Source organism: Notolabrus celidotus, chromosome 24 (genome assembly GCF_009762535.1).
Source record: "Notolabrus celidotus isolate fNotCel1 chromosome 24, fNotCel1.pri, whole genome shotgun sequence".
Classification (NCBI taxonomy): Eukaryota; Metazoa; Chordata; class Actinopteri; order Labriformes; family Labridae; genus Notolabrus; species Notolabrus celidotus.
The window spans coordinates 5486763-5507910 of record NC_048295.1 but is presented as its reverse complement, the minus strand read 5'-3'; the positions used below and the strand labels follow the sequence as shown (position 1 = coordinate 5507910).

Genomic DNA, 21148 nt, shown 5'->3' with positions numbered 1-21148 from the left:
ATGAATAAATCCACACATGAGTTGCTTTTTGTTAATCGTACAGCTTTATTATCTGTTTCTTCAGCATGGACTTCTCAGTAATGAGCAGGTATCCATTAAACAAGGCCTAAGCTACAGAACAGGATATATTTAAGACAGGAGAGGAGAGCACAAGAATGGAAGCAGCCCGGGCCTCGGAGAACTTCACTGATGGAACATCTGGGACAAGACATGAGTGACATTTACCTCCAAGCTTAACCCCACCCACCTGTCCACCCACCTGTAGCGTCAGAGGGCTCGCTCGCTCTGACGAAGACCATCGACAACCGTCCTGATGTGGGGTTTGTCTGTAAACCCTCCAGGCGCCCCTCACTCACTCGACCACCCTCACAGGGAGAGTTATGTTAAGCTCAAAACAGTAATACTAATGATAATACTGTGTGCTACGAGGAACCTACGGAGGACACAGAAATCCTCGAAAGTGAGAAGAAAAAGCCAAAAGGTGGAGGATGGAGACTCGGTCCATCCCTGGTCCATCGACGCAGGATCAGCCACCACTCGGTTTCTAGGAGGAGACGGCGGCGTTGGGCTTGTCGTCGCGAGTGACGGGGATGTTGCGCTCGCTGCGGCCGGATTCGTTCCCCCCGCTGGCTTTCGGCCCCCACAGGGTGAGCAGGCCGTCAGCTGAGAGGGTGCAGGTGATGGCTGATTGGTCGACATTGGAGGGGAGGCGGTAGCGGCGGTGGAACTCGCGAGAGATGTAGCCGTGGTCGTCCTGAAAGAGAGGAAAGAGTCAGGAAAAGACTTGATGTTCAAACTAAAGAGCATGCTGCTGATACAACAGTTTAGATGCTAAGCTACAAGATAACCTTTTTATCCTGCACTGACTTTTTATCTGCTCCCCTTCAGATTATTTCATTGTCATGACTCTGAGCTGCGTGTGAACAATGATGTGCTGAGGATAAGAGCTTCACTTGAGCTCTGATGTCCTGCAAACAAACACCGTGGATGCACTCCAAAATAATTCAACATGTCGTCCTCCTGCTTCAACCACTTTAACTCAGAAGGACGGTACTCAGTCGACCGTTTTTATGCTCTCATGTTGGTCTGAAATGCATTTTATAGATCAAGTTTATAATTTGATTTCCACGATTTCCACTGTCATTTTATCGACTTTAGGGGAGTTAATTCGTCAGCAGGAAAGCTGAGCAGTGGTTGCCTTCCTGCAGTCCGTACCAGTCGGTTTTAAAGCTCCAGTGAGGAGTTTTAACTGGTCGTGATGCCTCTTTAATGCATGCAAAATCAAAATCAGTGACAAGGCTGTGGCATCCATTTTTAGAATCCGACTAGATGCAGAAGAACAACCTCTCTCTGCATTTTCTGCAGCAAATATTCACAATGAGTGACTTCAAATTTCTAAGTGATAAGATGCACGTCAATGCCCACAGGGTGCGCCAAAGTCAGACACTAACGAAGAGTTTCTCACAGCTTTTTTACAGCTGGTTATGAAACAAACTGATGCCTCTTTGTGAAAAGCAAATGAGACAAGTATCGCAAAGATGGTTTATAGTGATCATCACTCTACAGAATCCCCTTTTTTAACACTTTGCATTTGACATCAAAAGAAAGCAGGAGATGTTTTAGTTTAAAAGACAACTTAAAGTGAGAAGGTGTACGTCTTTGCCAACTACTTAAACTAGAATACAAGATAATCGCCAGCATTCACGATCATCAAACCTCGCCGTCTTCAAAGCAACGGAGACTTACCTGTCGTTCTCCGTGCTTGCCCTGGATCTCCACGTATTCGTCGGTGACCTTCACCCAGAGCTCGTCGGGAGAGAAGTGCTTCACGTCCAGGTAAACTGTGAACTTATCCTTATCAGACCTCACCTGAGGAGTAAGACAAACATTCTACAAGGTTTATCGAATCAAAACGTTGTGAAAGGATAGCCTAAGATAGTTTGATAGAGATAAATAAAACTAAAGGATGTTTTTGTTCAGCTGTAGTTTGTTTTCAGTTAAAAGATATACAATGATTAAAACAGAGGATGAAAGGGATGTTTAGATTAGCTTTGCTGTTGTAAACATTAATGAAAACAACCTCTCCAACAACATCAACATTTAGCCAACTTTGTCTAAAGTATTTCCCTGAGGTATGAAGAGTTTCAAGTTTTAATTTTGGTGTCTTTACCTCAGAAACGCCGGAGTTGAAGGAATCCAAAAAGCTGCGGAAAAGGGTCTGTCTGTAGTAAGGGCTGATGGTGGTGGAGCTGTAGGGGTAGAAGTCATAGTCGAACATGCCCTCCCCGAAAAACTGGTCAAAGAGTCGTGCAGGGTAGACGGAGCCCATGGCGCGTCTGAACCAGGGGTGCTGGATCGCAACATCCATAGTGACCACAGACAGATCGGTGAAGCTCGGGTGAAGATGGCAGCTGCTCGGCTCAGACTCCAGGAGAGGGGATGAAGGAGGGAACGGATATGGAACAGTGTGTGGATGAAGAGCGACAAGTGAAGGAGAGTTTGCAGAGTGCTTCGTCCTCTGCTCCACAGCCGCCGCCTCTTTTTATACCTGAGAGCCAGAAAGAGGGGCTTTAGCCAGGATCCCTCTGGAATGGCATTATCTCATGGAGGGTTGGGCCCCGTCAGCAGAATCTGGCTGAGGATGGAGAGGAGGACGGGGAGGGTGGTGGGGGCACCGCTGGGTCCAGACCCAGTGCCACCCACAGACCAGACACCCTGGGCTGCCAAAACAAACCCTGCTGGCTGGAGAGGAGGAGGAGGAGGAGGGACGGACGCAGATGATGAGGTCAGGAAGCAACTGAAGTCACGGAGTACCTGAGAGAGGGTGCATCTAACAGACACACATCTGTCTGCTGGGTCAACGGAGCAGCAATGATGGACTCAGAGACATGAGAACCAACAGAATCACATTGATGTCATGTGTTTTGATTACTTTTTAGAGAAGATTCATCACAGAGAGCTTATGTGAGGCCCATTTGAGCACAGAGGGAGACGTCTGTCCACTAAGAGTTCTTGTTTTTGTTCCTGAGAGGCCCAAGTCATTATTCTAAGTGTCTGAGAGCATTACAGGAAGGTAAAGCTGCAGAGAAAGACTTTTGGAGTTGAAGAATATATGCTTATTTGAGAAAAAGAAACAGCTGTTGCATTGCTCTCTGCGAAGCTGGTGATTGTATCCGGCAGAACAGAGGTGTTGCCGAAGTATAGCTGCATAAATCTTCAGGGTTGTTGTGTTATTCTTTGTTTTCACTTCGCTGTGCATCTCCTGCAGCCGCCGTGCATCTCCTGCAGCAGGAAAAATTGCACTTCTCCTTTAATTGAGGACACACATACATCCTGCACCATCTCTGTCTCCTTTGTCACTTCAAAGGTAACATTAAACACCCAAGACTCCTTTCCCTGCAGCCAAACCAGCGATGCATCAACCTTAACTTCTAGCCGTGCAACCTGTGCATCCAAAGGCCTAAAACAAGACGTGGATTCAGCTTCATGAGGCCTCCTATGAGTCCATTTAAAACCACTCAAGAAGGAAGAGTCTTGCATTTTGGATCCAGAACAGGGTCTCACCTTCTTGAATCTCTACAAAATGAACATCATGCTGCATTAAAGAAGACTTGAAACAACAGCTTTGCCCTTTTGATTGCACAGTTAAACCTTATGCAATCAAAGACAACAAAACATCTAAGGGTGGACACTAACGTAAAGATCAGGATGAATTCCCAGGCCTGTTGTTTCACCACCAGTAGCTTCCCGCCGCCTGCATTAGTCTAATCCCGCAGGGCTTTGGCCGTCCAGCACAGGGGCTTAGCTGCTCCATGCACCCACAGGCCAAGAGCAACTGGGCCGGGGCTGGGGCTGATTTAGGGGCAGGTCGGGGACGTTGATGGGGTTTGGGGTCTGCTAGATGCTCCAGACCGGACGTAGATGCCGTTGGACTGGCCGCGGTTCAGCCGAGTCAGCATTCTGTGTTTTTATCAATGGGACAGATAATGCCTGGCTGCTCTGTGTGTCCACAGCGCTGGAAAAGCTGTTTTTGTCCACAACCTGGCGGGGTGGGAATTGCTCAAATTCATTCACTGATTTCTGCTTTTTCAAGATCTGACCGTGCACCAAGCCTGTGTGCAGGTATTTCAGAGGATAGCTTCGGAGTCCTGTCTTTGAATAACTCTCAATCTGTTCAAGACAGACTTTAAGGCATCAAATATATTAAAATATAAGCTACAAGTGAGTTTCTAAACCTTAAATTCACCATGCATTGAGCTGTAGAGAAACGTAATGCTGCTCCAGCTCGCTTGGTTTGATCCTGGGAGCTTTAATCCGACCTGACCAGGTGACCTTTGGAGGCCGGTTGCTTCTTGATGCTACTTCAGAGATGCATACAACCCAGAGAGATCCACTTTATCGTCTACCTTTTGCATGCACAGTCAGAGATGTGTGTTTGAGTTGCATGTGCAAACAAGCAGCCTTTAAAAACATATTCCTGATGAGAGCAGTCACAATAAAGCTGCAACTTTTTTTCTTTGCACAGGTGACTGCACCTCTTTTCCACCTGAGACGTTGGACCGTCTTTCTTTGATGCTGAGTTTGTCTGCAGCCTATGATCGTCCCAATCTTTGGAAAGCTCTGCCATGCAATGAGAACTGATCCTCTAAGATGCACCCACACATTTGAATATCTTCTGCAGATTCTTCAGGGTCTCTTTTTCGGCTCCAACAACACTGGAGAAACTGTTGTGAGGATTCCTCTGAAGTTTTCTGTAACTGACAAATCCCAGTGGATATACTGACTTCTGCTGCCCCCTGCTGGACTGATATCACATCACTTTTTTCACTTTACACTTGATTGTTTATTTTTGCTTTCTGTCCCCCAAAAAGAGTTCTCAGTACGGGGATACCTGCTCTCTTTAGTCTTTGGCTCAGGTGTTTTCTGTGGAGGTCAGATGCACAGCTAAGAACCAGATGCTACAGATCCTCTCCACAGTGGTGCAATAAATCACAACCCCGCACTGATATTTATCATCACACCTTAACTCCTCATATCCTCCTGCACACTCACAGCTCTTCCTGTTCTCGCTGGTTTCACAGTTAAATCACTTCCTCTGTGTTTCGGCTCAGAGAGAAGCTGTAGGTGGATTCTCAGGTGGGTCTGATAGATCCTGAACACGCCGTTTGATGAAAGAGCTGTGTGGTAGGAGACCCTGGACTCCAAACTACAAAAGGATACCCTGCTATTTCTGGGTCGCTCCTGTGAGAGAGGATGAGATGTTGGACAACACCTGCTAATGCACCTGAGAGATAGAAGACTCATCTGCACCCACGTTAAAAGACAGGTTTATCAGGATGTTATGGGTGCAGAACTGTGAATGCACACATTTGTAGCGGTTTGTTTTTCAACATGAGATATTGTTTTGATGGTTTTTAATGTCTTTGTTTTGAGGATATGAAAGTAGAAAGAGATGTGTTTGCTCTTGAAAGGGGCCTTAGAAAAATAAACAAAAAGTATTTACGTTGGTGAATGACTTGGACCTGATGTGTGTTTTTTGTTTCATTGGGCACAAAATCTGGCATTGCTCCTGGGCAGAGGACCAAAGGTTGGATCTAAACCCGGGCCACCTGCTCCAAAACTACAGCCGCTGTGGAGCGTGCAATTTATCTGCTGAGTGAAATTAGACTTCAGCGTTAGGTAGAGGTAGGTAAATGCACAAATAAATCACCCTCAAGAAAGTTTTGCAAAATACTGCAACAGGAGAATCTGCTGCAATCGCAGAACATTTCTTCTGAAGACTTAAACATATTTCCTCATCCTCTTCCTCCCTCACTTCTACTGATGCTTTTGATAATGAACTGTTCACTAACCCTGAACTTAGGAGTCATCTGGCAACAAAGAAAGGCAGAAAACTAATTACATTTCTATTTTCAATGTTTTATTTCAAGTTTACTTTTGTTGTTCATATGTTTTACTATAATGGGTAAAATGTACTATTTTTATACCCCCCAAGGGGTCCCGACCCACACTTAGGGATCCCCTGGTCCAACACTACTTCCTTAGGAGCTTTAGTCTTCCCTCCAGATCTACACTCTGCAGAAAAAGTATCTCAGCCTGCTCTTTCCTTGCTACCTGCATGGCCCCTTGAGTTCTCAGGTGGGAGGAACCCCTTCCTATGCCTTGGGGGTGAACGTGGAGGATGTGGTGGTACCAGTCTGCCCTGTCAGGAGTTTCTGTTACTGTGTTCTTGTGCTGCTCTTCTTCCAGATGGTTAATGTCTGTATAGATTAGTTTATGAGGGCTCACTTCCTGGTCAGTGATCTCATCAGATGGGATTGCTTCATCAGAAAGAGAGAGGGGGGCGGGGTCAGGACATCAGGGGGGCACCTTGCAATTAAAACACAGTCCAATCACAAATTAGACGCATGATTCAGTTATTCAGTGGTTGTGATTTCCTCGCCATCATTTAGAGAAGCTGAATAATTCATCCGGCGACGAGAAAAGGAAAGAGAGGGGGGGAGAGTTAGAGGAAGAGAGGGATGGCTCAGAGCTGATTTCCTGCAACATGTAGATGGAGGACGCTGCAGAGACACGCTCACCTTCTTCCCTCGACAACTTTTAACCACAGCCTGAAGAAGAGGAAGACACCGAGGGCTTGTGTCCTGACTGACCCGAGGAACAGACTCAACTCTGCGGGTTTATCTCACAGAGAGGCGACGGAGGATGGAGCTTCATTTAAATACGCACCAAAATAGTAACTTCTAAAAATAGCCTGATACAGAGACACAGCGGGGAGAAAGCTGGGACCAGACTAATACCTGCATTTTATACTGTTATAAAACGAGGGGGGACCGAGACAGAGACACCGCAGGGATGATGAGAGACTCTCCGGTTGTGGAGCGGCCTGTGCTGGAGGACGTGGCCGAGGAGGAGGACGTGTTCGCCGGGGAGGGGAGCAAGAGCGCAACGGAGAGCTGCGGCTGCCAGGTGGGTGTTTGTGGAGGTGTTTACTCCCTCTCTCTCTCATTTTCAACCCTCACCTGTGATAGTGCATGATTCTAGTGAGAACATATCGAAAATAAGAGCTTTATTTTCTTTGTTTTGCAGCTCCAGCTCCTTTTTAAGTCATGAGTTGACTTTTCTTTTGATTCATGTTTGTTTTAGATGGTAGAAGAGAAGGAGGTGGAGGAGGAGGTGGCGGTGGCGGTGGAGGAGGGGGCCGGCCAGCTGTCAGTGTCCCAGATGGAGGCAGAGTTTCTCCAGTTGACCTTCAGGAAGCAGGTGTCCTACAGGTAGTCACACTCCCAACACACTGGAGAAGAATAAATAGTGGAATGTGGCCCACTTTCCTGACAACCTGTTTTACCTGAATGTGACACACTGCAGGTTGCTGCTGCTGCTGTGTGTCACGTGACACTGTGCACATACATGTGGTTTGAAAGGTCCTGATACCTTCAATGCATTATGAACACTTTAACACACACACACTGCATGTAAAAAATGGATACAGCTTTGCATTACTTTGTGGTATTTTGAAGTGTCTTTTTGCTGTCTGTGTCTTGTTTTGTTGGAGCCTGAGGTGATCTTACCTGGGGGTAAGTGCAAAGCGAGAAGGTGCAAGAGTAAACCTGTAATAGCTTGTTTTTTAGGATGCTTTGTGACACATAAAAGATGATCTACAGCTGAAGTGAGGACGGTGTATTGAAACAAGAGGAGCACTGTAAACTTGTGACTGTTTTTTACCTTGAAGGGGGCAAAACTAAATATGACAACCTGTTATTACCATACTTTAGCTAAATTGGTGGACCTGGAGTTAATTGAGGGTTAGGAAATGCTTAGTCTTGCTAGCAAATGTAAAAAATTTGGGGATGCTAATTTCAACTAACAGAAAAAACAACAAAAGATATAAGATATACTTTATTTGATCTCCCATTGGGGGAAATTCTTTTGTTGCAACAGCTCACAGCATGGGACAGGGGAATATAACAATGTACTTACATATTTAAAAATATAATAACAATTATAATAGTAATGATAAAGGTAAAATAGAATAAACTAAAACAGAATAAAATCAAATATGGCAAATATTACAGATATATACACACTATGTACACTTCTATCTTATGAATAGGTAGTGAGGTGAAATTATTGCACAGATACAATTGCACCAGGTTATTAAAAAACATACACAGTATGCGATTCAGATGTGGATGGATACAATAGTTTGTTGGTCTGAATCAATCAATCAAAAACACTACAAACTAAATTTAATAACCATAAAGTGACCGTATTTGATTAAAGGAGTGAAGCTTGAGATGAATTCGGTTTATTGGTTTACAGTAGCAAATGCTAAGTTATCAGCAGGTGCCTGTAACTGGTATTTTTATGGGATGCTAACAGAAAAGAACAGCTTTCACACTAAATGTAACACCAAAAAGTGACATTTGAATAAAGAGTGGAGATAAAGAGAGATGTGGGGATAGCAAATGCTAAGCTATGAGCTTATGTTAGCTAGGTAACATGTATCCTTGATCCTTGTATTTTATCTGATATTTTTGGGGTTGGGTTAGCAACAAACAGTCTTTAAACTGGATATGCTGATGAAGTAACAGGTTTAAATTTAATTTAACTACCAGAAATGACCATAGGGTGGAATTGGAGAAGGACTAGAGGAAAGCAAATGCTTGATTAGCCAAAAACAGGCTTCCTATAGAATTCACAGACTGAAAAATAACGAGACGACCCCTCAGAGTTTGTTTTAGTGCAACTAATCGCCAAACAAGATATGTTCCTGGTGTCTGTTACACCTCTGTCTGACTCCTCGCCCTCTTTCTGGTCTCTGTGACTCTAAATGGGACCATAATTTACTAAATGAACATCATGCTGTGTTGAAGAAGACTTGAAACTAGAGATTGAGACCATAAAGTCATGAGGACGATGTTTACTGAGGGAATAAATCAGCTGAGGATGAGGAGGAGGACGATTCTTCAGACTTATTTTACGACCTGTGGAGTCGCCCCCCTGCTGGTCACTAGAAAGAATGTAGACTATATATTTTATAACCTCACCTTTGTTTACCTTTTTCTCTGCGTACATGCGGCCTGTTCTGTCCCCGACAAACACGACCACGATGGCCGACACAGCAGCATAAGAACGCTCCCTCTACAGTGATTTAGATACATTACAGTGAACCGCGCTCCGTGTTTGCTCACCTCTGTGTTGTGTCAACACGGCTTAGGATTAGCTCTGAACTTGCACACCTCCTGATAGGTGACGTCTGACCCCTGCCAGGTGGAAGCAGTATGAAGATCTGGTCTGGTGTTCACAGACAGCTTATCGGTTTAAGGTGTCAAGTCAGACCAGACACTACCTTGAGTGACCGTGTGTGTTCAAAGGATCACTGCCTGATTAATTTAGTGACAGGAGCTATGAATGGTTGTATTGTGAAAGTGAAGACGGATCCGTGAGGATTAAAATATGACGTGTTTTGGAGTTTTTAGCTGGATTGCTTTTCCATTATTGACAGAACGAGTCTGCTGTTTCCTCTGCTGTCTAAATCAGGATAACCACCGCCTAGTTTTCATGATTTACAGGCAGATAAAACATTTTCCAAGCTGTTTCTTAAGTTCAGAAAATCAGAAACAACTTAGACAGCTTAAATGAATCATTTCAAGGCTCCATATTCCATCAAAAACACACAAAAAAGGGAAAGTGATGTCGAATTAAATCATTGAGACTCATCAGATCCTCTGATCCTCCCCGAGCTCTGATTAACACTTGAGTTTATAAATGCGGCTGAATTACCTCATGAGCATCCTGGAAAGGTTGAATCTTCTGCAGAATTCACTCTGCAAGACTGAAAGAGGAGCGTGTGTAAACAAAGATTTATTTGAGATAAGAAGAGGAAAATACGAGGGCTGCTTTGTTTGTGATTTGACGTGCAGAGCTGTGGCTCGGATTGGAAATGCCTTGTCCCTGTTTTTTACATTTTCCTTGCAGTTCCCAGCAGCCCGACTAATGCTGCAGCACCAAAACCAAGAAGGACACCTTGAGTCTGCAGGTTTACATTCTGCAGAAACATACATGACAGATTTAATTCAGTGCTGCAGAACTTTCTTTATTTTGATGCGATTGGCACGATCTCCCAACACCGCCTTCGCTGTAAATGCAAGGAAAAATATTGTGCACAAACACAGCATGCTCTCTCCTTCAGCTTCTGTACATTCAACCTTTCAGACAGAGCCCTGGGTATAACGCTCGTGCCTCCATGCTGTTCCATCAGCCACATGAAGCCACAGTGAGCCGTCAGCCACCCTCAGGTTCGCTGCTGCCAACTCACAGCTATAAAAAAAACCCTGATATTCAAATGATTTTAGATTCACGCTGCAGAGGGAGAGCGTGCAAATCAGTCGTGTCTCACAGTGCGGTGAGGCGAGGATAAGAAATTAGACATGCACTTGTTACTTTAACAGTTTTTAAAGAGCTTTGATTTAATCTCTACAGAACATTTTTTATTTTAAGCATTAGTCTCCGCTACCTGCCAACCAGTTAAACAGTTACAGTCCGTGCATCTCTCCTCTTCACACTCCTCTCTGCGTTCTCTGTGTGTGGGCTGTCGCTGCTGTGAAGTTTATATTAACTGTATATCCACACAGGGTCAATTTATTCCCGTTGCTTGTTGTTGAACTTCCCACTTGTTATTTACTTTTAATCGTTTTGGTTTATTCTCAGAATTTGGCGCTCTCTCTTTTTGGATCCTGATGGTGGTGAGGAGTTAGCCGTTTGCATTTGCCAGTAAACGTCTGTTGATAAAGGAAGTATTCAGAGTTATTTCTGTCATCAGGGTGTGGTGATGCAGTTAACACCTGGGGCAAGAGATGACGTGTTTGTTCACTTTAATGTAGCCTTAAGGTGTTGTTTGTTTCAGAGTTGAATGATTAATTGGATTGGATTAAAGGATTGAAGGACGGTGATTAGCAGATATTTGTTGCTTCTGGTCTCTTTGATGGCAGCATTATCTGACTTTTGTCAAAATCTTCTGGTCTTGAACTTCTGATTTTACTAAAAAGTTTGACAGCAGACCTTTCTTTGGCCCCCTTAAATGCTGTTTAGTTCATTTTTAAATGAACAAATAATGGATTCACAGTAAAAGTAAGCTGGAGATCAATCAAAATCAAGTCCTCTCAGAGTTTTTATCGTGGTTTTCTGATGATAGTTAAGTTAACGTTGCTTTACTTCTGGTTTTAACATAAAATGCAGAAATAAAGGAGCAGAAGTCGAAGTGAAGTCACATTTTATTCAGATAAATTTGAATAGAAATGGTCTGAACATATTATTCATGGTATATTTATTTGTTATTTTCATTCTTACTTTAATCATGATGTTTACTGATATCACAACAGTCAGAAAACACTACCTCTCTTATTTTATTTAATTAATTGATTCATTATTTATCTTTAAATGGTATTTTATCTATTTAATATTCGTATTACTATGTATTTTGTTTATTTTTTTAATTTTTATTTCACTTTTTGTTTTATATACTTATTTTATTTTATTAAATTGTATTTATTTTAAAACAAAATAATCATTAATTGTATTTTTTTAATTGAATATAATTCTGATTATTTGATTAATTTTTATATATTTTTTTCTACATTTTTATGTATTTATTTTATTTTCATTTCCTCAGATTATGGATTTATTTCCTTCTTTTTATGAAGTATTGATGCCTGAGATCTGAGTCTGATGTATACAGTGTTTTTGTGCTGCTTTGACTGAGTCCAATTTAATACGTTTTAAAAATATGAACGCACAGAGGATAGTTGTCTCATGGATAATATTTGAACGGACAGAATATTGACTTTGATCTGAGTAATATTTCTGTGACTTCAGTTAAACTCTGCTTCTCTGTTTTCCCGTCCCTCTCTCTCTCCTCGGCTCGCCATAATGAAATTTCCCTTCCTCTGCGTCTTACACGAATCCCTCTGAAAGGATTACAGATGTTTTGTTGTGTTAGTTCTTCGTCTGGTTTCCTCCAGTTCATGCAAACATTACCAAACCGAGTGAGAATCTGAATTTTAATCCTCTCATGCTCCGTCGAGGGATCTGATTATTTTCCAGTGTTTTGACCTCGGCGCTTTCTTCCCCCAGCGGCTCCTGTGGGATTTAACGTGAAATGTATCCTCAGCAGAGCGCTCCTACTGTATTTAGTCAGGACTTCATATTCAGCTGCAGTTTCTCTCTCCGTGTCTGTCTGTTACCCTAGAAACAGTTGGTGTTTGATAATCTCTAATCTGATTGTAGTCTCTCCTGCGTAAACAAGCCTCCTCCTCTCACAGCTGCTCAGGGCGAAAGCGGCTGAATGAAGTCTGAGGGTGTGTTCTCATAGAAACACAGATACATACAAGGACGACGATAAAGATGAATACACACGCTGAATTATTTAGAGGGTAACTGAACGCCACGCTGATCGGCATTGTTTCACCACCTCTGGTTGAATGTTTCACCTCTGACCACGCCCCGAGTCTCAACATCAAGGACCTGCAAATGAACTTAGAGCTGCTGTTTGTTATTTTGACATATTCAGGGATTAAAATGAGTGAAAGGTGCTGTAATGTTTAGTAGATCGCTTCTGCAAACACCTGCAGAGCTCCTGATCATAATCGCTCTTGTTTCTCAGACGGTGCAACATCGCTCCCTCGTTCTGCCTCCTTGACCTCGTGTCCTTCGTCTCTTCAACCTTGTTTTAAAGACAGTTTTGTGTCTCCAGGTGTAAATGTAATCTATCTTTTCAGAGCATGGGATTTGGAGCTTCTGTCTGCATCACATCACCAGCCCCAGAAGGAGGTCTGAGCGATGCATGACAAGTGCGTTAAAGATCCAGATGTGTAATTGAAGCGGATGTTTTCCATCAGAGCGTCAGGCAGACACAGAGGAGCTTCAGCAGCCGGCTTGTTATGTCACTGCCAGCATGAGGCCTAATCTCAGCATAATTTAGTATCATCGGTAATCCAGATGGGATTGTGTGTGCGTGTGTGTGCGGGGTGGGGCAGCCTGGCACAGCTCTCCTGACTCGCCAGAGGAGTTGTGTAAGGATCAGCTGGATGTGCGCTGCAGCGGTGTGTGCGTACGTCATCCTGTGTTGAACTAAATCTGCTGATTTATATTCCCAAACCCCCTGTCACTGTCACACCGAGCATTTCACTCTCACTGTGATCCTCCTGCAGAATCAGATAGGATCACCAAGATTTCACCCACAGGTGTTGTTGTTGTTTTCTCTAACACACAGTCCCTCTGCGTCTGGTCTTTCTAACCACACACTAACAGGAAGTATCGGTGGTAACGGATGGAAACCAGACGGGGTTAGTTATCTGAGAAAGAGGCGTAGCTGACAGATGCAGACAAGAATCAGACATGCAGCGCTGCCTTCCTGGCGGTTATAACGCTGATTGGAATTTAATCGTGTTTATTTTCTATAATTAGATATCCATGCGCCTTGGAAGATTTTAAATGGAGCCGCATGAGACGAGGTACTCACGGTTCATCCTGTGCTTTCTTCAGGACATAATGTGTACCTGCTCGTTAGTCATGCTTCCTTTCTTTTTGGCCTTTTTCTCTCATAATTTGATTTTGCCTTGTCATAAAAATCTAAAACAGGATACAATCCAACCTCCTAGAAGTTTGCTTTGGATGAAACTCATAAGGAAGATGTTTACTGAGAGAGTAAATCAGCTGTGAGGTACATTTCAAGTATTCCAAGGAGTCACCCCCTGCTGGATGTTGGAATTAAGTCGGTTTAAGGCGCTTTTGCATCATCTCGTCTCCATTGAGATGCAGCCTCTGATAGCAGCAGGTATCCCTCTCAATCCTTTAGTGTTGGTTCTCTTTCTGATAGTCCCAACCTCAGGCGAGAAACCGATGATTAAACCGATCATAGCTGACAAGTGTTGATGCTTTAACTTTGACCAGCTGAGGGAGTGGGAGACGGAGAACAATACAACTCTTGCCTGAAGCCAAAAAGTTGCATAATTTAGCCGAGCAGAGCACCAGATGGAGGCGAACACAGATGGCACAGATCGAGAGCAGAAAAGGACAAACAGGAACTTAGAGGGTGCAGGACAACAATCCAAATCGGCCCAAACTCCTTCTGTTCGCTGGACTTTGCGTAGTTTGTGAAGTGCAAACTCAGATGTTTTAATCTTACTGCAGGAAAACACCACTGCTTTTTCCTTCTGCTTTGAAATTCTGGCACCATTACCTCCAAATTTAACCTGAATTTTCTTTGATTTTGCTCCTCAACACTGTTAATAAAAGTTCCCATATCCGTGTATATCAGTGCTGAGGGTTTAAGTGGCCGATCTGTGTGTTTGCAGCTCTGCAGTTTGAACCTAACACATAACACAGTGCACTATTGACCCAGACTCAATAGTAAATTAGCTTTCACTCTGCAGGGTCGGATTCAGGAAGTGGGTTAATCAATGTTGCCAGTCAGTGCCGCCCACGCACAATCTAGTGGAGACTTTATTTTAATATTTAACAAACTTATTTTTAATTCATTACAAAAGAATCACAGGACAAGGGTCAAAGGTCGCTGACTTCCTGCTGCATCCTCTGCAGATTAACTCATCACTGTTTCGTTTCTGCTGTGTGAACATGTTGTAAAACCAAATCCAGAATTATGAGAGGAGTAAGCACCAACTTCAGTGCACGCAGATGGAGCTCACAGAGTTTTGCAGACAGATGGAGCAGATCTGGATTCATTATTCATCTCCTCAAAATCACAATACATTTATTCTGCGTTTATTCCTCCGCTTATTAAACCACAGAGAACATCCATTAGCTAATAAGACATGAGCCCGTCAGAGATACATCACTGTCGACGTTAAGGTTTGTAATGAGTGCAGTTATATAACAGTACCAGGTGATCTGGACTCTGAAGTCCACATGAAAAAGATTAATTTAATTCCTGCAAAAATAAACTGAACCAGGTGCAAAACCTGCAATCGGGGTGGGTGTTTTATTCAGGATAATTACTGAACTCAACTTGATAAATATAGACATGCAGAAATTATAAATTGTCATAGTCAGAAGGTTTAGTTCTGTTTCCTATAAATCAACTTTTGACAGTACAGTTGGTAGGTTTCTCTCTGGTGCAAATGTTCAGCAGTATTGATACAGTAGGATATGGAACAGTAAGATACGACATGATGCAATACTGTATAGTGTAGTAGGAGCAGCTGTGGCTCAGTGGTAGAGTGGGTCATCTCTCCATCCCAGGTAGATAACGTCATCCATATGTTGGAGTGTCATTTGGCAAGTCATTTAACCCTGAGCTGCCCTCAGTGGCTGAGCCCCTGTGTGAGAATGAGGTTAGTTAATACTGATGGGCTCTTTATGTAGCAGCCTCTGCATCAGTGTATGAATGTGGTGAGAAAAGGTGATGTGAAAGAGCTTTAGTCCATTTATTATATACCAATATAATATTTAGAACTTAAATGTCCCTGATAAATGTCATCCAGCCCTACGCCTCGTTCTCTGATCCATGATTTAAACAGTTTTCTGTGTCCAGTTTTTATCTGAAGTCAGAATCAATGAAAGCTCTAAGTGGACACAAAGGACCGCTAACGCCACGGCTCTCATGTTCGTGTCACACAGTCACGAAAAATGTCCCCCACAAGAACAGAGACGGGCTTACTGCTGCGAACCCTTTCTCTGTTCTCATTAGGAAAATTGTTTGCTTTGGGGTCAGGTTTGGGATTAATGTTACAATTTATAATCAGAGTCCTTCATTAGAGAGAGACGGAGAAGTGGGTCAGCGGTGGGTGTTGGGAAGTTAAAAGGATCTCTGTGAATTGAGCGCCGTGCCATTGAGTGGTGTTTTATTTGTCATGGAAATACTGAGTGGGCGCTGGATGAGAGGGAACAGAGTCGCAGGTGTGTGTGTGTGTGTATAAAGGCACTAACATGAGCTGTGTGTGTCTGTCAGAAGCCATAATCACGTTGCACCATAACAACAGAAACAAAAGCTTTTTTGTTCCTGCAGCGCTGCTTTTATTCACTCACCTACACACAGCGTATACATGTGTGTTTGCTTCTGTATATAAATACAATTAATGTTATATAACAGTGAGGACAGGGTACAGTTAAATAATGCTGCCTTCATGATCCTCATTAAAGGGCTCCTCCTGAAATAGAAAATATAAAGAAACAACTCTCTTGAAAAAGAAATACATTAATGCAAGTTGGTCTCTTTTTTGCTGAAATGTGAGTGTTGTCTCTCAAAATCAAAGTAGGAGGAGGTGTGGCAATGTTTAAAAGTCACAGAAAAAGGAGGTAGGAAGTCAACGAGAGGAGGAGGAGGAGGTGTTTTTTGTTTGCTGTCAACATTAACGTTCGTTTTTGAAAACAGTGACCTTTAAAAAGATAATAAACAATAAAAAGGAGAGTGAAACTAAAACAATTCACCCTAAATCAACAACAGAGGATGTGAAGAATGTAACAATTCAAACACTTCAAATGGAATAGAGTAGAAGAGATGTTTGTTGGTATTTGCACAGGTTAAAGACACGGCAGGTGGATCAGAGTTTGCTTTAAAAAGTATAAAAGATGGAGGAGTGATAGAAAATGAGTTATATTTGAATCACAAAAATACAAAAGAAATACAGTTATAGCTTTCTAGAAAAAAATAAGATAAATAGAATGAAAAAATAAATATATAAGATAAAAAATAAATATATTAAATCTATAAAATAGAAGAAAAACAAATTAATATATAGAAAAAAATATGTATAAAATAAAAATATATAAAAGATCAATAGATAGGTTATAAACATTTAAAGATATTGATGTGGTTATTGCACATCAATATTTTGCACATCTTAAATACCACATTTATTTTTGCAAGTCTTTGCACATCTCTAATTACACATGAGTGTTGTGTATCTCTTTTATAACACATGCACATTGAACACTTTAACATTTTCCACATTTATTAAAACACATGCAAAATGCACATCTTATATTACACATGACATTTATTGTTGCACATGAAAACCTTGCAGCCTTTTTTTTGCACCTCTGTTTTCACACTTGACTGTTATGCATATATTTTATTATTTAACATGAACTTTCTAACGTCCTTTATTGCATATGGAAATGTTCCCACTTCCTTATAGCACATAATATAATACTATATATATCCATGCCTGAACACAGGTGCAAATATGTAACCATCGCACAGTAATACGACAATAATAAATGAACAGCACAGAGTAAGAGCTGGGTCAGTGTAATAGTTTCTTAAAGAGGAGATGCATCAAAGTCTGATAAAGTGAAATAGTGCCAAGGCTCTCACCGTCTCCAGAGTTAGTCTGATTTATGGTGGAGGTCATGAGTTTCTCCAGAGGGACTCTCAGACCAATTCAAAGAGATCATTAGTAGTGTAGTGAGACAGGGCAAATATTAAAGACATTTTTAAGCCTTGTTACAGAAACATCTCAAGTCTGAGGTTTTATCTTATCTGGGTTCAGGATGACGCTCAGAAATCTTGGACAGAAACATGTAGCTTTGGAAAAATGCACTCTTATCTTCAGAGAGGGATTTGTCTTTTGCAAAACTGTGGAATGTACAAAGTCAGGACAGCACAGTCCCAATCAGGAGACTGTTTTATTAAAATGATGAGCATTTCAGTGAACTTGTGTATGTTTTTAACCGTCTACTGTAGAAATAATTAGTATACACTCACAGGGAACCCAGGGACTGGACTGAAGAAATTCTCAGAGATGATCTGGCGCTCTGTCTGGTGTACAGTGCCCTCATTTGGACATTTTTAGAAGTGCACAGAGAAGAGGAGTGCAGCTGGAATGAACTAGAGGGGATGTTTGTTTGTGGTGCGGTTAGAAAGAAAGTCAGTCACATGATTACCTTTCAAACTTGAAACCAAGATATTCACAAACATGGAGCACCAAAAACGTTCTTTTTTTGTCATTGATTTATTGCTCAGATGTCATTTTAGTCGTCTTTAGAGGTTGTAAGTGGAGGTTCTGTCCTTCAGAATGAATGCTTTACTCAGTAATGTTCTTAATTTGAGGTACGTCCTGACTAAAGCTTGGAAAATGTAACATTTTGTGCTTTTAGTAAATGTTTTGGACATACTCCTTTAAGTTGTTTATATTTGAGCACAGGGACAGAAAAAAGTTGAAAAATGGCTTCTAAATCTTGAAATTCAACCATCATTTTCCCGCAGAAGCAGCCCCAGTTTGTTCTCTTTTAGATCCAGTTTTGGTCTCCACCCACTCCTAAGTGAAATCCAGATTTGAATGAATCCATTAAAACTTCAGAGAGTTCAGTTTTGGTCACTTTAAGATCCAAAGATCAAAAAGTCAGAAAGTCAGAAAGTCAGAGGTTGAGTTTCAGTCAGGCAGGAGGCGGGACAGCTCTCAGAGAGGCCCTGATTGTTTTCATTATCCACTTCCTGGTTTTAGCCGGGCGTGTAGGAGAGGATCAGTGTGTGTGTGTGTGTGTTTACCGAAGTGTGTGTGTGTGAAGCAGCGTGTGACTCGGCTGTGTGTGTGTGCGAGGGTGTCAGTGTGCGGCTCACATGGAGAGTAATTAAACTCAGGAAGAAAGTAAAAAAGAGGAAGAAGAAGAAGAAGAAGAGAGCGAGGAAGGAGGAGAAGAGGGGAGGAAACTGTTGGTGAAGAAGGGAGGAGGAGAAGAAGAAGAGGAGGAAGAGAAGAAACAGAGAAGTGGAGTACTACAGCTCTGTTAGTGATACGACTGCTGCTGACAGCTCTACTACTGCAGGGAGACGTGAGGAGGAATGCAGGGGAGGATTATCTCTCCCTCAGGACCCAGCACTAATCTCTACACACACACTCACACACACACATATACACACATGCACACACCTTGTGTCTTGTAAAAGACCTTTGGCATGTGGATTATTGACTTTGTAGCTTCAGGAGGGTAGCCATGTTTGAAGTCCTGGAGCAGAGCAGAGAAATCACTCGAACGTGTTGAATGTTTTCAGGTTTCCTCTTTAAGTTTTGCAGCAGAGTGTGTGTGATTTAGCAGATCTCTTATCGCACTATAGGGGAGGAGTTCTTTAAGTAAACAGTGAAGTGATCTGAGGGAGTTTTCCCCTCTTTCGAAGAACAGTTTGATCATAAAGCTTTCTGCAATCTGCTGTAAATCACAGCGTCAGAGGAGTTCTGAAACTTGTGCTCCTATCTCTAGACTCTCCTGTGTTTGCATTTCTTTATCTCCAACCCTTAATGATGCCGACACCGCCGTACTTTGAGACCACAGAGGAGTCATTTAAGTTCAATTATTTGCTTTGAATTCCATTGTAAACTTAGAAACTTCAGCACAACCCCTTGTGTAATCCTTCACTTGTAGTTCTTTATCAAAGAGCCTCTTTTAGAAAAGTCCGTGCAGGTCATTAAAGCCCTGTTTAAGTACTTTAATGCAGTCTCTCCTGCTATCGTCACACCAGAGAGGAGGGAAACTTTTGCACGGAGATTACTTGTAGTTTTTCATCGATGAGGCTTCATTAATAAGACTTCTTTTGCGGTTCCTTCAGTATCACGGCTCCAGAAGCGACCTTTAAGCAGTGGTTTATTGCATTGCACCCTTGTACTGAATCAGCCCTCATTGCAACACTTTAAGTGCAGCACCTTGAGTATTTAGGAAGTGAGTTGAGTACACATGGGTCTTTAAGTGTAAGTGTGCTTTGAGTTCACAGTGCAGTGCATGCTTTTAGACCTTTAGTGCAAGACTTTCCTGCTACTTGTTTCAAAGCTCAGCTGCAGAAGAGGTCTTAAATGTAGTGATTGTTGCATGGACTCAGGTGCAGGCCTTTGCGTGGAAGTCTTTGTCTCAGGGTTATCGATCACACATCCGACTCTTACACCTTCACACACTGACTGTTTTGATACACGCTGAAGTCCCAGAGGCTAGTCCAGTATCTGAGGAAACACTTCCAAATCCCAAATTCTGCAAGAGCCACAAAACTCCCTCCCACAATGTGACATGCATGAGACCAAAAGAATGGAGCAAATTCGTGCCATGGATCCAGACCTCATGTTGGACCCTGTTCTGATGGAACACGGAGCAGCTTGTGAACCCGAATCAAAAGAGGAGACAGAAAGAGAAGGAGAACATTTACTCCAAGGGTGTGATGGATATTTCAGCTCCGCCTCCTCCTCCTCTAATTCCTCCCTGCCCTCCTCTTCATCCTCGATCTTCCCGGCTGTCCTTTCTCCACCTCCGATCCGTGTGGAGGAGGAGAAGGAGGGGCCGACAGGTTGCTCCAAGTCTTTCACCGGGCTCAAGATCTTCACCCGGAGGTAAGAGGGAGGGAGGGAGGGGGGGGCTTAAAGGGACTTAGGGTGTGTGGGCGCAGCAGGACCCTGAATGTTTAATCTGGTAAAACCTTCCTGGTCTGGGTTAAACTTTTTGAACGACCTGGCTCATAAACAGAGGTTAAGGATTACTCATGGTAGTAACACATGTAGACCAGCAGGTGGAGCCATCGCCTGAGTCTGAGCCTCTGCCCTGATTAGACAGGATGTGAACAGATGTGCGAGACTTGCAAGCCGTGCTTTGACAGCTCACAGCTGCAGTGACACCCCGGCCCGGTAACACACACATGCTGCTTCTGCTGCAGAGCGTCTCTGACACACATACGAGTTTAACTGCAGAGCTTCACACCTGCACTCAAAGCAGATACCTCACACGTACAGTCATGAGTCTTCCCACACTGCTGCTCGACTGATCCGGATCACGTTTGTGTGCTTGTGTTTCTAACCTTGCCGATGGGTCACCAGTCATCATGTGGACAGGGGGACATGATTCCCACGGCAACAGAGGCTGCAGTTGTCATGCCAACAGCAACAACGATGACAGTCCTGCCTCCAGCTTGGCTGGACGCTCGAGTAAACAAGTGTCAGTGTGTCATTGGAGGGAATAGAGCGATCATGGTGCAGCGAGTGGAGACCTGAGTCATTTCTTTAAGTATGAAGCTGAAATATTATATTATTCTGTTCATATTTTTGAACCTCATTATTACATATCATGGTGTTCGAATGAGTCTGTACTGGTGAGGTCATCAGGGGAAATAAGAAAGGCTGCACAAGTTGTTCACAGCATTCTGAAACCCATG

At 42.8% G+C, this 21148-nt stretch overlaps 2 protein-coding genes across 5 annotated transcripts in view; one reads left to right on the top strand and one right to left on the bottom strand.

Moving 5' to 3' along the window:
- Nucleotides 1-21: 21 nt before the first annotated feature.
- Nucleotides 22-2531, bottom strand: cryaa (crystallin, alpha A). The gene is made up of 3 exons (XM_034677473.1): nt 2171-2531; nt 1747-1869; nt 22-754 (listed from the first exon to the last, which is right to left on the bottom strand). Exons 1-3 carry the CDS (start codon nt 2366-2368, stop codon nt 545-547), a joined length of 531 nt encoding a protein of 176 aa, XP_034533364.1. The 5' UTR covers nt 2369-2531; the 3' UTR covers nt 22-544.
- A 3843-nt stretch (nt 2532-6374) lies between these two features.
- Nucleotides 6375-21148, top strand: part of dgkza (diacylglycerol kinase, zeta a) — a 66657-nt gene continuing 51883 nt past the window's right edge. The window contains exons 1-2 of one of the 4 annotated variants that reach the window (XM_034677451.1): nt 6375-6969; nt 7147-7274. In XM_034677451.1, the coding sequence (XP_034533342.1) occupies nt 6856-6969; nt 7147-7274 (242 nt within the window). In that variant the 5' untranslated portion in view covers nt 6375-6855. Of the gene's footprint in view, nt 6970-7146; nt 7275-18453; nt 20334-21148 lie in introns of those variants that run through there. The other 3 variants (XM_034677449.1, XM_034677450.1, XM_034677448.1) reach the window with 3 other exon arrangements.

Bases quoted from the DNA above. Each gene is read 5' to 3' on its own strand.
- cryaa (XM_034677473.1), bottom strand. From the start codon at position 2,368: ATGGATGTTGCGATCCAGCACCCCTGGTTCAGACGCGCCATGGGCTCC. The intron at 1,870-2,170 runs GTAAAGACACCA...CTTACTCCTCAG, and splicing joins TCAACTCCGGCGTTTCTGAG to GTGAGGTCTGATAAGGATAA. The intron at 755-1,746 runs GTAAGTCTCCGT...CCTCTCTTTCAG, and splicing joins GCAAGCACGGAGAACGACAG to GACGACCACGGCTACATCTC.